Raw genomic sequence first — 14,854 nt, 5'->3', positions numbered from 1 at the left:
CTAGATTCAAGACTTCTTTGCAGACAGAACTCAACACGTCGCTCTTAAAGGAATAAAATCGACAGATGTAAAGGTAATTTCCAGAGTATCACAAGGAAGTGAGATCGGACCGATACTGTTTGAAATGTATGTAAATGATCTAGTAGAAAGTGTCGGATGCTCTTTAAGGCTGTTCACAGATGATGCGGTTGCCTATAAGAAAGTAGCAAAGGCAGAACATAATAACGATTTGCAGAATGGCATCCAAAGAATTGATGAATGGTGCAGGCTCTGGCAGTTGACCTTGAACGTAAATAAATGTAACATATTGCGCATACATGGGAAAAGAAAGCCACTACTCTACAACTACACTATTGATGAGAAATTGCTAGAAACAGTACCTATCATAAAATATCTAGGAGTAATTATCCAGAGCGATCTTAAGTCCACATAATGCAAATAGTAAGATAAGTAGATGCCAGACTGAAATTCACTTGGAGACTCTTAAGGAAATGTAACACACCCACGAAAGAAGTGGCTTATAAGGCGCTTGTTCGGCCGATTGTTGAGAATTGCTCATCAATATGGGATCCTTACTAGGTAGGACTGTTAGAAGCGACAGAGAAGATCGTTTCGTCGAAGAAGCTTGGCGGCGCGACATGCTCAACAAACTCCACTGGCACATGTTACATGAGAGTCGTTGTGCGTCACGGAGAAATTTACTACTGAAATTTCGAGAGAGCACTTTCAGGGAAGAGTCGGACAACATATTACATGTGTCCTGCTTCAGCCGGAAATGTCCACCTTTTTACGGTCGTGTCCGGCTAAATATACAGTAGTCCGAACTTTCCGCCTTTTGTTAGACATTTTAGGGTTGAAGTAGACAATGCACAGGGCTATTGCAAATGATTGAAGCGATTTCATAAATTCACTGTAGCTCCATTCATTGACGTATGGTCACGACACACTACAGATACGTAGAAAAACTCATAAAGTTTTGTTCGGCTGAAGCCGCACTTCAGGTTTCTGCCGTCAGAGCGCTAGAGAGCGCAGTGAGACAAAATGGCGGCAGGAGCTGAGAAAGCATATGTCGTGCTTGAAATGCACTCACATCAGTCAGTCATAACAGTGCAACGACACTTCAGGACGAAGTTCAACAAAGATCCACCAACTGCTAACTCCATTCGGCGATGGTATGCGCAGTTTAAAGCTTCTGGATCCCTGTGTAAGGGGATATCAACGGGTCGGCCTGCAGTGAGCGAAGAAACGGTTGAACGCGTGCGGGCAAGTTTCACGCGTAGCCCGCGGAAAATTGGCTCATGCCACAACTGGAGACCGACAGCGCCGACTTCATCTTTCAACAGGATGGTGCTCCACCGCACTTCCATCATGATTTTCGGCATTTCTTAAACAGGAGATTGGAAAACCGATGGATCGGTCGTGGTGGAGATCATGATCAGCAATTCATGTCATGGCCTCCACGCTCTCCCGACTTAACCCCATGCGATTTCTTTCTGTGGGGTTATGTGAAAGATTCAGTGTTTAAACCTCCTCTACCAAGAAACGTGCCAGAACTGCGAGCTCGCATCAACGATGCTTTCGAACTCATTGATGGGGACATGCTGCGCCGAGTGTGGGAGGAACTTGATTATCGGCTTGATGTCTGCCGAATGACTAAAGGGGCACATATCGAACATTTGCGAATGCCTAAAAAAACTTTTTGAGTTTTTGTCTGTGTGTGCAAAGCATTTTGAAAATATCTCAAATAATAAAGTTATTGTAGAGCTGTGAAATCGCTTCAATCATTTGTAATAACCCTGTACATCAAAGACCTGTTCCAAGCTAGTGACTTTAGCGTGCGAAATATGTGTAAGAAGGAATACTGTAATGATATAAAGATACATCAACCAATGCCATTCCTGTGTCTGGACTTATGTTTTTCTTCACCAGTAAAACGGGACTAACGCACAGTGTCCTAACCACGCTAAGCGCAGAGCGAGCGAGGCAAAGTAGGATGAGTCCTTTAGCCAACGCCAACCCGCTACGTTCACGTCTCGCTCATGCCGGTGTTGAGACACGAAAGTGCATAATGAGGAATTTTATTCTGACATATTCAAATCGGCAGAATATAACTTTGCAATTCTAGGTCGTAATTCCAATGTGGAAAGGGTGTTCTCTTTCATAAACACCCAATGAACAAAGGCAGGCAATACATTGCAAACCGAAGCAGATGATGTGGGGAATAGTGTAATTTAACATTATATTGTGAAGAATTTCACGAATTGATTTTTAAGAAAAATAATGTTCTTGATAAAGTGGGTTTCAATGAGAAATGTTGCATTAACACTTAAGTACAGATTATTGTTCTGTCTTTAAAAGGCTAACTGAAATGACCGAAGTTATCGTATATCTTTTTCGTTTTCCGATAGATAGTTGTTTATTTTGGTTTATGAAGATCTTTTAATTTATTTTTATATAAACTGCCTCAGCAGGGAGACAGTAATATGAAAACTGAGCAGTTAGTTGCCAAATTATAAAGCTGTATACTAACTGCGTTTTAGTTTAAGTACGTTTAAAGTTGACCTCGTAAGAAACTGACTGTTACTGATTATTAATAAACGACTGAAAATACCAACTGACTGTATTTCCATAGACAGTCCGGCTGTTAGTGCAAAATATCTGGCTAAATATAAGGCCGAGTTGAGCTTTTCTACTAGGCTGGTGCCTAAGTTCGTGGCGTTTTTGTTTTTCATGTTGATATTACGTTTGCTGTGGGTTCATTTATCGATTGTTATTTTTTGTTTGTAGTTCACTGTTGCTGTTTGAGTTTGACAGTTCTCCTTAAATAATGAAAATATGACCTATATACTGTTTCCAATAATAATCGTAATACAAAATAGAACTGTCGTACTAAGAAGGCAAGCCTTAAATACTGGTAAAGTGAATAATCTGACTGCAAGAATTTTGAACGGTATAAGCTGCCTAAATAATAAACTTTGACATGAAACCTACGACCTGGTTTTGCAAAAGTGATCCCGGATCCCAGAACTAAAACTGATACAGAACACAGAAAAATGTAACTGTCTCTGAATGACAAAAGCTGGCCCTGTTTGAATAAGTCCCCCTCGATAGCTGAGTGTTCAGCGCGGCCGAATGCTGCGCAATGGTGCCCGGGCTCGATTCCCGGCTGGGTCGGAGATTTTCTCCGCTCAGGGGCTGGGTATTGTGTTGTCTTCATTATCATATCATTCCCATCGACTCGCAAGTCGCCGAAGTGGCGTCAACTCAAAAGACTTACACCAGGCGACCGGTCTACCCGACGGGAGGCCGTAGCCACACGACATTTCATTTAATTGAAAAAAAAAAGAAAACATCAAAATATTTAGTCCTTACCTCCATTCTGCGCATATCTGGGTAACGCGTTGCAGTACTGCTCTGTCTTGCGCGCCGCTATGCTAAAGCTGCAAATTGCTATATCTACACAGACACACTCGTGAGGTGCAATGAGTTCTCTATTTTTAAAAAACTAAAAACCAGCCTCGTTTGCGAAATCGAGGCGGGTTTTTAGTTTTTTAATATATTAACCAACGATTATTGACGCGCTGCGATGTTGAAGGTTCTCAAGTTTTCTATTCGTTGCAAATCGAAGTATTTTCGGAACACACTTGGTTCCTTTTCTACTATTGAAAAACTACGGTCAATTAAAAATTGTAAGAGATAGTTGTTGTTGTGGTTGTTGTGGTCTTCAGTCCTGAGACTGGTTTGATGCAGCTCTCCATTTTACTCTATCCTGTGCAAGCTTCTTCATCTCCCAGTACCTACTGCAACCTACATCCTTCTGAATCTGCTTAGTGTATTCATCTCTTGGTCTCCCCCTACGATTTTTACCCTCCACGCTGCCCTCCAATACTAAATTGGTGATCCCTTGATGCCTCAGAATATGTCCTACCAACCGATCACTTCTTCTGGTCAAGTTGTGCCACAAACTCCTCTTCCCCCAATCCTACTCAGTACCTCCTCACTAGTTATGTGATCTACCCATCTAATCTTCAGCATTCTTCTGTAGCACCACATTTCGAAAGCTTCTATTCTCTTCTTGTCCAAACTATTTACCGTCCATGTTTCACTTCCATACATAGCTACACTCCATACAAATACTTTCAGAAATGACTTCCTGACACTTAAATCTATACTTGATGTTAACAAATTTCTCTTGTTCGGAAACGCTTTCCTTTTCATTGCCAGTCTACATTTTATATCCTCTCTACTTCGACCATCATCAGTTATTTTGCTCCCCAAATAGCAAAACTCCTTTACTACTTTAAGTGTCTCATTTCCTAATCTAATACCCTCAACATCACCCGACTTAATTCGACTACATTCCATTATCCTCGTTTTGCTTTTGTTGATGTTCATCTTATATCTTCCCTTCAAGACACCATCCATTCCGTTCAACTGCTCTTCCAAGTCCTTTGCTGTCTCCGACAGAATTACAATGTCATCGGCGAACCTCAAAGTTTTTATTTCTTCTCCATGGATTTTAATACCTACTCCGAATTTATCTTTTGTTTCCTTTCCTGCTTGCTCAATATACAGATTGAATAACATCGGGGAGAGGCTACAACCCTGTCTTACACCCTTCCCAACCACTGCTTCCCTTTCATGTCCCTCGACTCTTATAACTGCCATCTGGTTTCTGTACAAATTGTAAATAGCCTTTCGCTCCCTGTCTTTTACCCCTGCCACCTTTAGAATTTGAAAGAGAGTATTCCAGTCAACATTGTCAAAAGATTTCTCTAAGTCTACAAATGCTAGAAACGTAGGTTTGCCTTTCCTTAATCTTTCTTCTAAGATAAGTCGTAAGGTCAGTATTGCCTCACGTGTTCCAGTATTTCTACGGAATCGAAACTGATCTTCCCCGAGGTCGGCTTCTTCTAGTTTTTCCATTCGTCTGTAAAGAATTCGTGTTAGTATTTTGCAGCTGTGGCTTATTAAACTGATTGTTCGGTAATTCTCACATCTGTCAACACCTGCTTTCTTTGGGATTGGAATTATTATATTCTTCTTGAAGTCTGAGGGTATTTCGCCTGTTTCAAACATCTTGCTCACCAGATGGTAGAGTTTTGTCAGGACTGGCTCCCCCAAGGCCGTCAGTAGTTCCAATGGAATGTTGTCTACTCCGGGGGCCTTGTTTCGACTCAGGTCTTTCAGTGCTCTGTCAAACTCTTCACGCAGTATCGCATCTCCCATTTCGTCTTCATCTACATCCTCTTCCATTTCCATAATATTGTCCTCAAGTACATCGCCCTTGTATAGACCCTCTATATACTCCTTCCACCTTTCTGCTTTCCCTTCTTTATTTAGAACTGGGTTTCCATCTGAGCTCTTGATTTTATGCAAGTGGTTCTCTTTTCTCCAAAGGTCTCTTTAATTTTCCTGTAGGCAGTATCTATCTTACCCCTAGTGAGATAAGCGACTGCATCCTTACATTTGTCCTCTAGCCATCCCTGCTTAGCCATTTTGCACTTCCTGTCGATCTTATTTTTGAGACGTTTGTATTCCTTTTTGCCTGCTTCATTTACTGCATTTTTATATTTTCTCCTTTCATCAATTAAATTCAATATTTCTTCTGTTACCCAAGAATTTCTACTAGCCCTCGTCTTTTTACCTACTTGATCCTCTGCTGCCTTCACTACTTCATCCCTTAAAGCTACCCATTCTTCTTCTACTGTATTTCTTTCCCCCATTCCTGTCAATTGTTCCCTTATGCTCTCCCTGAAACTCTGTACAACCTCTGGTTCTTTCAGTTTATCCAGGTCCCATCTCCTTAAATTCCCACCTTTTAGCAGTTTCTTCAGTTTTAATCTACAGGTCATAACCAATAGATTGTGATCAGAGTCCACATCTGCCCCTGGAAATGTCTTACAATTTAAAACCTGGTTCCTAAATCTCTGTCTTACCATTATATAATCTATCTGATACCTTTTAGTATCTCCAGGGTTCTTCCATGTATACAACCTTCTATCATGATTCTTAAACCAAGTGTTAGCTCTGTGCAAAATTCTATCAGGCGCCTTCCTCTTTCATTTCTTAGCCCCAATCCATATTCACCTACTACGTTTCCTTCTCTCCCTTTTCCTACACTCGAATTCCAGTCACCCATCACTATTAAATTTTCGTCTCCCTTCACTATCTGAATAATTTCTTTTATTTCATCATACATTTCTTCAATTTCTTCGTCATCTGCAGAGCTAGTTGGCATATAAACTTGTACTACTGTAGTAGGTGTGGGCTTCGTATCTATCTTGGCCACAACAATGCGTTCACTATGCTGTTTGTAGTAGCTTACCCGCGTTCCTATTTTCCTATTCATTATTAAACCTACTCCTGCATTACCCCTATTTGACTTTGTGTTTATAACCCTGTAGTCACCTGACCAGAAGTCTTGTTCCTCCTGCCACCGAACTTCACTAATTCCCACTATATCTAACTTGAACCTATCCATTTCCCTTTTCAAATTTTCTAACCTACCTGCCCGATTAAGGGATCTGACATTCCACGCTCCGATCCGTAGAACGCCAGTTTTCTTTCTGCTGATAACGACATCCTCTTGAGTAGTCCCCGCCCGGAGATCCGAATGGGGGACTATTTTACCTCCGGAATATTTTACCCAAGAGGACGCCATCATCATTTAACCATACAGTAAAGCTGCATGCCCTCGGGAAAAATTACGGCCGTAGTTTCCCCTTGCTTTCAGCCGTTCGCAGTACCAGCACAGCAAGGCCGTTTTGGTTATTGTTACAAGACCAGATCAGTAAATCATCCAGACTGTTGCCCTTGCAACTACTGAAAAGGCTGCTGCCCCTCTTCAGGAACCACACGTTTGTCTGGCCTCTCAACAGATACCCCTCCGTTGTGGTTGTACCTACGGTACGGCTACGTGTATCGCTGAGGCACGCAAGCCTCCCCACCAACGGCAAGGTCCATGGTTCATGGGGGGGGGGGGGGTAAGAGATAGGTAGGTGAAAATGGCACTGCAATAATGAAAAAGTAACTTCAAAAAAATTATCTTATAATTCCTCTTCACGTAAATAAAAGATTCCATTACACTTCCTCCCCCCCCCCCCCCCTCTTCAGATCAGTTGTCATTACATAATCATCTTAATTAAACACATCGATAAATTGAGACTTTACATTTGAAACATAACATTACAACTACTTCCTCACTTTCATACAGCTAACCACTATCTGCTATTGCCTATGCGCACACTAAAGATGATAACCTAACTCTGCGATACAGTTTACAACATCGCTCCTCACTCACATATAACAGCTCGAGAGCAAAGATATGACATTACTGTGCAATCGATTAATACTCAAATGAGACCTGTCAAGTTTATAAATCGTCATTTCGTCATAAGGAGATAGTGAATGTAGCTGTGGCCGCTAGAAAATGGAGGACCAAGTGGTGAAATCGGAAACATTTCCGACATTTCCTTCTGACTGAATTCAATAGAGTAGCGAGAGCAGCGGAGAGCCAGAAACATTTGAGCCGTGTATGAGGATAATGTCATTTAACAGAGCACTGCAAGAAAATGGTTTCTCGTTTTAAGAAGATTCGTTTTGATGGTAGCAACTTTCTGTGTTCAGGAAGACGTTCGGGATTTGATTAAGATAGTTTAAAGGGATTAATCCAGGATGCAGCAAGTCATTGTGGTCAAGAACTGGCAGATGTGATGAACTGTCATCATTCCATCCTCGTGTGACATTTGCATGCAAGGGGGACGGTTCAAAAATCGAGTGCATGTTTACTACATGCGCTAAACCAAAATCACAAAAAACACCGGGTGGCCTCATGTGCATCTCTGCTTGCCTGTCATTCATTGGATCATGAGCAACACCTACCATTCCTCTCTTGTATCATTACTGGCGACAAGAAATGGTGTCTTTAAGGTAACACAAGGAAAAAGAAAGAAATAGTTGAACCCAAACAAAGCAGCAACTCGCCGTACAAAGACATGCGAGCATCCCCATTAGATAATGTTATGCATCTAGTGGAACAGATACGATGTGGTATACTACGAATTGGTTACCCGAGGTGTAACGCCTCTGCTGATATTTACTGTCAACAACTGAGACGTCTTGCAGACGCAATGCAAGCCACAACGACCAGGAAGACAGCATGAAGTTAAGTTGTTCCACGATAACGCCCGCCACATTCTGCTAGTCTGACAAAAAGCACTGTGGGTTGGGAAGTCATTGCGCACCCACCTTATTCACCTAATCTTATGCCCTCAGGTTTTAACCTTTTCCGCTCTCTATCGAACAACCTCCAAGCACTTTTCCGTATGAAGATGTGCTCCGAAAATGGCTTGACGAATTCTACGCCTCAAAACCACTTGATTTCTACAGTCGCAAAATCGAAAAGTTATCCCAGCGTTCGCAGACTGTTATAACTAGTGAAAGAGGAAATACAGGGTGTTTCAGAAGTGATGGTCAATAATTCGCACATGGAAAGTATGGACCAAAAGTAGCTAAAAAGCTCCAATAAACATGGGTCCACAAATCTACCGTTGTCAAGATACAACACATTTTCTGTTGCGGTTCCTCAATATCTAGGAACACATTGTACACTACTAGCCATTAAAATTGCTACACCACGAAGATGACGTGCTACAGACGCGGAATTTCACCGACAGGAAGAAGATACTGTGATATGCAAACGATTGGCTTTTCAGAGCATTCACACAAGGTTGGCACCGGTGGCGACACCTACAACGCGCTGACATGAGGAAAGTTTCTAACCGAATTCTCGTACACAAACAGCAGCTGACCGGAGTTGCCTGGTGAAACGTTGTTGTGATGCCTCGTGTAAGGAGGAGAAATGCATACCATCACTTTGATAAAGGCAGGATTGTAGCCTATCGCGACTGCGGTTTATCGTATCGCGACATTGTTGCTCGCGTTGGTCGAGATCCAGTGACTGTTACCAGAATATGGAATCGATGGGTTCGGGAGGGTAATACGGAACGCCGTGTTGGATCCCAACGGCCTCGTATCACTAGCGGTCGAGATGACAGGCATCTTATCCATATGGCTGTAACGGATCGTGCAGCCACGTCTCGATCCCTGAGTCAACAGATGGGGACGTTTGCAAGACAACAACCATCTGCACGAAAAATTCGACGACGTTTGCAGCAGCATGGACTATCAGCTCGGAGACCATAGCTGCGCTTACCCTTGACGCTGCATCACAGACAGCAGTGCCTGCGATGGTGTACTCAACGACCTGGGATGAATCCAGGTTCTGTTTACAGCATCATGATGGTCGCATCCGTGTTTGGCGACATCGCGGTGAACGCACATTGGAAGCGTGTATTCGTCATCGCCATACTGGCGTATCACCCGGCGTGATGGTATGGGGTGCCATTGGTTACACGTGTCGGTCACCGCGTGTCATTGACGGCACTTTGAACAGTGGACGTTACATTTCATATGTGTTACGACCCGTGACTCTACCCTTCATTCGATCCATACGAAACCCTTCATTTCAGCAGGATAATGCACAACCGCATGTTGCAGGTCCTGTACGGGCCTTTCTGGATACAGAAAATGTTCGACTGCTGCTCTGGCCAGCACATTCTCCGGATCTCTCACCAACTGAAAACGTCTGGTCAATGGTGGCCGAGCAACTGGCTCGTCACAATACGCCAGTCACTACTCTTGATGAACTGTGGTATCGTGTTGAAGCTGCATGGGCAGCTGTACCTGTACAAGCCATCCTAGCTCTGTTTGACTCAATGCCCAGGCGTATCAAGGCCGTTATTACGGCCAGAGGTGGTTGTTCTGGGTACTGATTTCTCAGGGTCTATGCACCCAAACTGCGTGGAAATGTAATCACATGTCAGTTCTAGTATAATATATGTATCCAATGAATACCCATTTATCATCTGCATTTCTTCTTGGTGTAGCAATTTTAATAGCCAGTAGTTTATCTCTAAACGTTAAAGCAGGTGTTCGAAATATTGTCCATGCGGCTGAACGCAACATTGACGTCGTCTCTGAAATGAGCTGCGAATCCTCTCAGGAGTCCCGGAGATTTCTTTAAATGGTGGAAGCTTGCTTCAACCCACAAGCGTAATTCTTCACGAAAGTTGATCTCGGTAGCGTAGACTAGGCTTTTGACATGATCTCACACACAGGAATCCATGGGATTTAAATCCGGGAATCTTGGAGGCCATGGCACAGGCCCTCCTGTACCTATCCAGTGTTGACCATACGTTCGAGTTAGAAGCCGTAAATGAAAATGTGCTGGAGCACCGTCATGCATGAACCACATGTTCAGGCGTTGGTTCAGTGGTAGTTCCAGATGGAAGTACAGTTCGCAGAAAGCGCACGTAGTGCTGTCCAGTTGTCTCTGTGGTAGGAAGTGTGGTCCAGTTACGCGGTATCCGAGCAGTTCTGCCCAGACGTTCAAAGAATAACGCTGGTGATGCCATTATACATGTGTTGCATTAGGATTCACATCGGTCCAAATGTGACAGTTGTGGTAGTTAAAAATACCGTCACGGGTAAATCCAGCCTCATCCGTGAACAGAATGCTATTTACAAACACGGGATTCAGGGTACATTGTTGCACCCATTAGCAGAAATTCTGTCTAGGGGGGAAATCTGCATTGTGTAGGGCTTGCACTCGCTGGAGATGATGTGGATAGAGTACTTGCCGATGTAAAATCCGCCGCACACTGCTTTGACTCAGGACACGCTCTTGGGTAGCAGTCCTCCTTGTTGAAGTATGCGGACGTTCGTGTATAGTGCGTAACACCCTTTCCTCAACATCGGGTGTTACGGACCTGGGTCAACGTTCTCGTACATGGTGTGCGAAACTCCCAGTTTCTCCAAGGCGGTGATGTTTACCGGCTAATAAAGCCATAAGAAGATAAAAAAAGAAAATTGCAAAACGATTTAGAAAAGATGTTTGTATGGTGTACAAATTGGCAACTGACCCTAAATTACGAAAAGTGTGAAGTCATCCACATGAGTGCTAAAAGGAATCCGTTAAACTTCGGTTACGCGATAAATCAGTCAAATCTAAATGCCGTAAATCCAACTAAATACCTAGGCATTACAATTACGAACAACTTAAATTGGAAGGAACACATAGAAAATGCTGTGTGGAAGGCTAACCAAAGACTGCGTTCAGTTAGAAACCGTAACAGATCTACTAAGGACACTGCCTACTCTACGCTTGTCCGTCCTCTTTTAGAATACTGCTGTGCTGTGTGGGATCCTTACCAGATAGGATTGACGGAGTACATCGAATAAGTTCAAAGAAGGTCTGCACGTTTTGTATTATCACGAAATAGCGGAGAGAGTGTCACTGAACTGATACAAGATTTGGGGTGGACATAATTAAACCTAAGGTATCCCGCCAGGATAGGCGAGAGCGCTAACGCGCTACTTCCTGGACTCGGGTAGGCGCGCTGGCCCCGGGTCGAATCCGCCCGGCGGGTTAACGACGACGGCCGGTGTGCCGGTCAGCCTGGATGTGGTTTTTAGGCGGTTTTCCACATCCTACTAGGTGAATACCGGGCTGGTCCCCAAGTCCCGTCTCAGTTACACGACTCGCAGACATTTGAAACAAATTCACACTATTTCACGATTTACACTGGATGCAGACAGCTGGGGTACACTAATTCCGTCCCGGTAGGTATGGGGTGGCGGCAGGAAGAGCATCCGGCCACCCCTTAAACATTCACCATGCCAAATCCGTCCTTAACCCTGCCGACCCTCCGCACAATGCGGGATAAAGGCAGTAGCAAAAGAAAGAAGAAATAAAAGAAAGATAATTAAAACAAAGGTGTTTTTCGTTGCGACGGAATCTCCTCACGAGATTATAATCACCAACTTTCTCCTCCTAATGCAAAAATATTTTGTTGACACCGACCTACATAGGGCGAAACTCACCATGATAAAATAAGGGAAATCAGAGCTCGTACGGAAAGATATAGGTATTCATTCTTTCCACTCGCTATACGAGGTTGGAACAACAGAGAATTATGAAGGTGGTTCGATGAACCCTCTGCCAGGCACTTAAATGTGATTTGCATAGTATCTACGTACTCGTAGATGTAGATGCAGCCGGCTAAATGTACCCCTGTCGGGCTGCTTGCGGTGAGGAAAAACTTCTTCATACAATCGTGCAGCCTCAAGGGCACTGCCATTCGCTTTGTCACACTTGACGTGCATGTCAGCGTACTCTTCATTGGTGTAACCTCTGTCCATGGTGCCTTCACGTTCATAACTGATTGTGAGGCCGGTACGGCACAGAGCAAGGAGCGGGAAAAGGAACTAGTGCGCTAGCGTAAACAAACAGTCGATCCCAAACTTCGAGATATCAACATAAAAACCGCGGTATCCGGGGGCGTTTACAGTTGATTTCCAACTCGAATTAATGCGACACCTCGACAACGGTTGATTTACTGATCCTTGTTTGTTGGAGCTTTTCAGTTACTTTTGGCCTGTACTTTCCATGTGTGAATTATTGACCATCACTTCTGAAACACCCTGTATTATTGCTGACTAATATCTCTATTATGTGTAACCAATGGAAAAACGTTACGAAGTTATGGACCAAACCAATAGTTTTGGACGTAGCAAACCTAGGCGCTGGGATTTCAGTGTGTTCTCGGAATGCACACCTATACCTTGTAACCTCCCCACAAAAAAAAAATTGTAATTAAATAATTATTATGGATAGCGATTCTAATTTTAGTGTAACCTCAGAACAAAATTGGTTCCCATTTATAACCTCCCTACTGAAATTCATTCACATTTAACCTCCACACAAAATTTGTTTCCCATTTAATGTAAGCTCAAAACAGAAAAATTCCTAAACCTCGTAATAAAAAATAAATTCAGTAAACTGGTAGAATTTGGACGACAGAAGCGCTACGTCATGGCCCTGTAAGATCATTCTGAATAAAAAAGGAAAAATTCTTACCTCAATAAAAACGGCGAATATATCTGCTCTTACATAAAATTTTTCCGGGACAGCTCTGTGCAATGCTGGCCGATAGATTTGTCATTTATGAAAGGAAGCAACTGATTTTTCTTTTGCAACAATAGGAATGATCATGGATTGAAGAAATTAGTAAATTCTTTAAATTGAAATAAATGTTTGTTAGAAATTACTTTATATCAGGAAGATTATTATTAGGACATTTAAAAGATTATGGGACTTCACATTACATTACTAGATATGCGCGAGGCTCCGGCATCGCTGCACCGCGACCGGCCCAGCCAACATGATACACCAGACTGGACTGACAAGCGCATGACAGGCGACTGCTCGCTAGCAACAACTTACTGCTACTGCTACACAGTTCGTACTGCAGTCAACACTGCTATTTGGTCTCAGATTCTCTTATAGCTTACATATCGCAGGCAGCACATACCTCTTACAACCTACAAATAAACAGAAAATAATTAAGCAGCTTTACTTTTTCGGGCGAGAGTTAAAACTTTATTACTACCCCTCGTAGTACTGATTTGCGGACTGTAAATGTAGTGTCTGCAGATCAGGTTGGAACATTCTCTAGAAGCAAAAATAAATTTAGCTAACGTCCAGACAAATTCGTGAACGCTACGTACTGTTGCAGGACACTTCCGGCAGTACGACTACGGAATGATGGGGAACATCCAGAGGTACGGCAGCATCGCCCCGCCAGACTACGACCTCAGCAAGGTGACCGCTAAGGTGGCGCTGCACTACAGCAACAACGACTGGTGCGCCGACGTCCAGGTAAGCGCCGTCGATCCGCAAAGCGAAGTAAACAAACTAGTAAGCCAAGAAAAACAGTCGAAACTTGGAGAAAGAGGGTGTTGCCTGTTTCCATTTGTCTGAGCACACAATATGGTTGCGGCAGCAACAGTTAGACGCTTCCGTTCTGGATGCATTCACACGCTACACGTCAATGTGCAAAACTGGGTACGCTTAGCAGAGTTGGATTAGTTCTATCACTTTTTTGTGCAACTATTTTAGGACATAAAATAACGCATCAGACAGAGTAACGAAGCGATTGTTGCATACCAGACGCAAACATCGTCTGAAACTGGCCGTAACAACTGGCACCTGAGGCAGCAGAGTCATATGACTACGATGGACAGAACAAGAGGAGTGAACAAGCTCATTCTCTGGTGGGGTAGCAATGCTTCAAACAAGTAGCTGCCTATCCGTTTAGTAATCTGCTCCAGCAGAGTTCCCAGTTGTTTACTTTTCCAGTGTAGAGTACTCTTTTGTGCCAAGAAAACGTCAACATTTTAGGCAGACGAAGAGACATGAACTTCATGATCTGCCAAACAACATTCTCACATTCGATAAGGATAAAAGCTGAAGTCATGAATTAAGATTTGCGCCAAGGCCGGTATTTGAACACAGGTCCCCTGCTTAGTAGGCAGATGTGTTATCCAGCTCAGTTTGCTTCCATACTTTTTAAATCGTCAGTACTGGCGAGGCGCTCCGGTACCGGAGTACGACCGCAGCTTTGTGCGTAATGGGGAAATCCTGCCTGTATCTCAGGTGTGGGTGTTGTATTGATCTGATGTAATTACATTTTCCTGGAGGCATATTGAGTCTCAACTTTATCTTCGGTAAGGATAGAAGCTGAAGTAATGAATTAATATTTGTGCCAAGGCTGGGGCTTGAGCCTGGGTCTGCTGCTCACTTGGTGGATGTGTTGTATACCACATCACCCTGACCTTGTGGCTAAAATAACCCACCTCGTGTAGGGGATAACACGTCTGCCTACTAAGCTAAAACCAAGGTTCAAATTCTGGCCTTGGCACAAATTTCACTTCGTTACTTCAGCTTCTG

The 14,854-nt window shown here is 43.3% G+C and overlaps 1 protein-coding gene across 1 annotated transcript in view; it reads left to right on the top strand.

Annotated features, from left to right (window-relative positions):
- LOC126094714 (lipase 3-like) overlaps window positions 1-14,854 on the top strand; it is an 80,191-nt gene that overhangs the window by 46,904 nt on the left and 18,433 nt on the right. Inside the window, exon 7 of the mRNA XM_049909249.1 lies at window positions 13,641-13,783. Coding sequence (XP_049765206.1) covers window positions 13,641-13,783 — 143 coding nt within the window. The remainder of the gene's footprint in view (window positions 1-13,640; window positions 13,784-14,854) is intronic.

The sequence above is a fragment of the Schistocerca cancellata genome, chromosome 8, assembly GCF_023864275.1.
Source record: "Schistocerca cancellata isolate TAMUIC-IGC-003103 chromosome 8, iqSchCanc2.1, whole genome shotgun sequence".
In the NCBI taxonomy this organism is placed as follows: Eukaryota; Metazoa; Arthropoda; class Insecta; order Orthoptera; family Acrididae; genus Schistocerca; species Schistocerca cancellata.
This window is presented reverse-complemented; position numbering and strand designations above follow the sequence as displayed.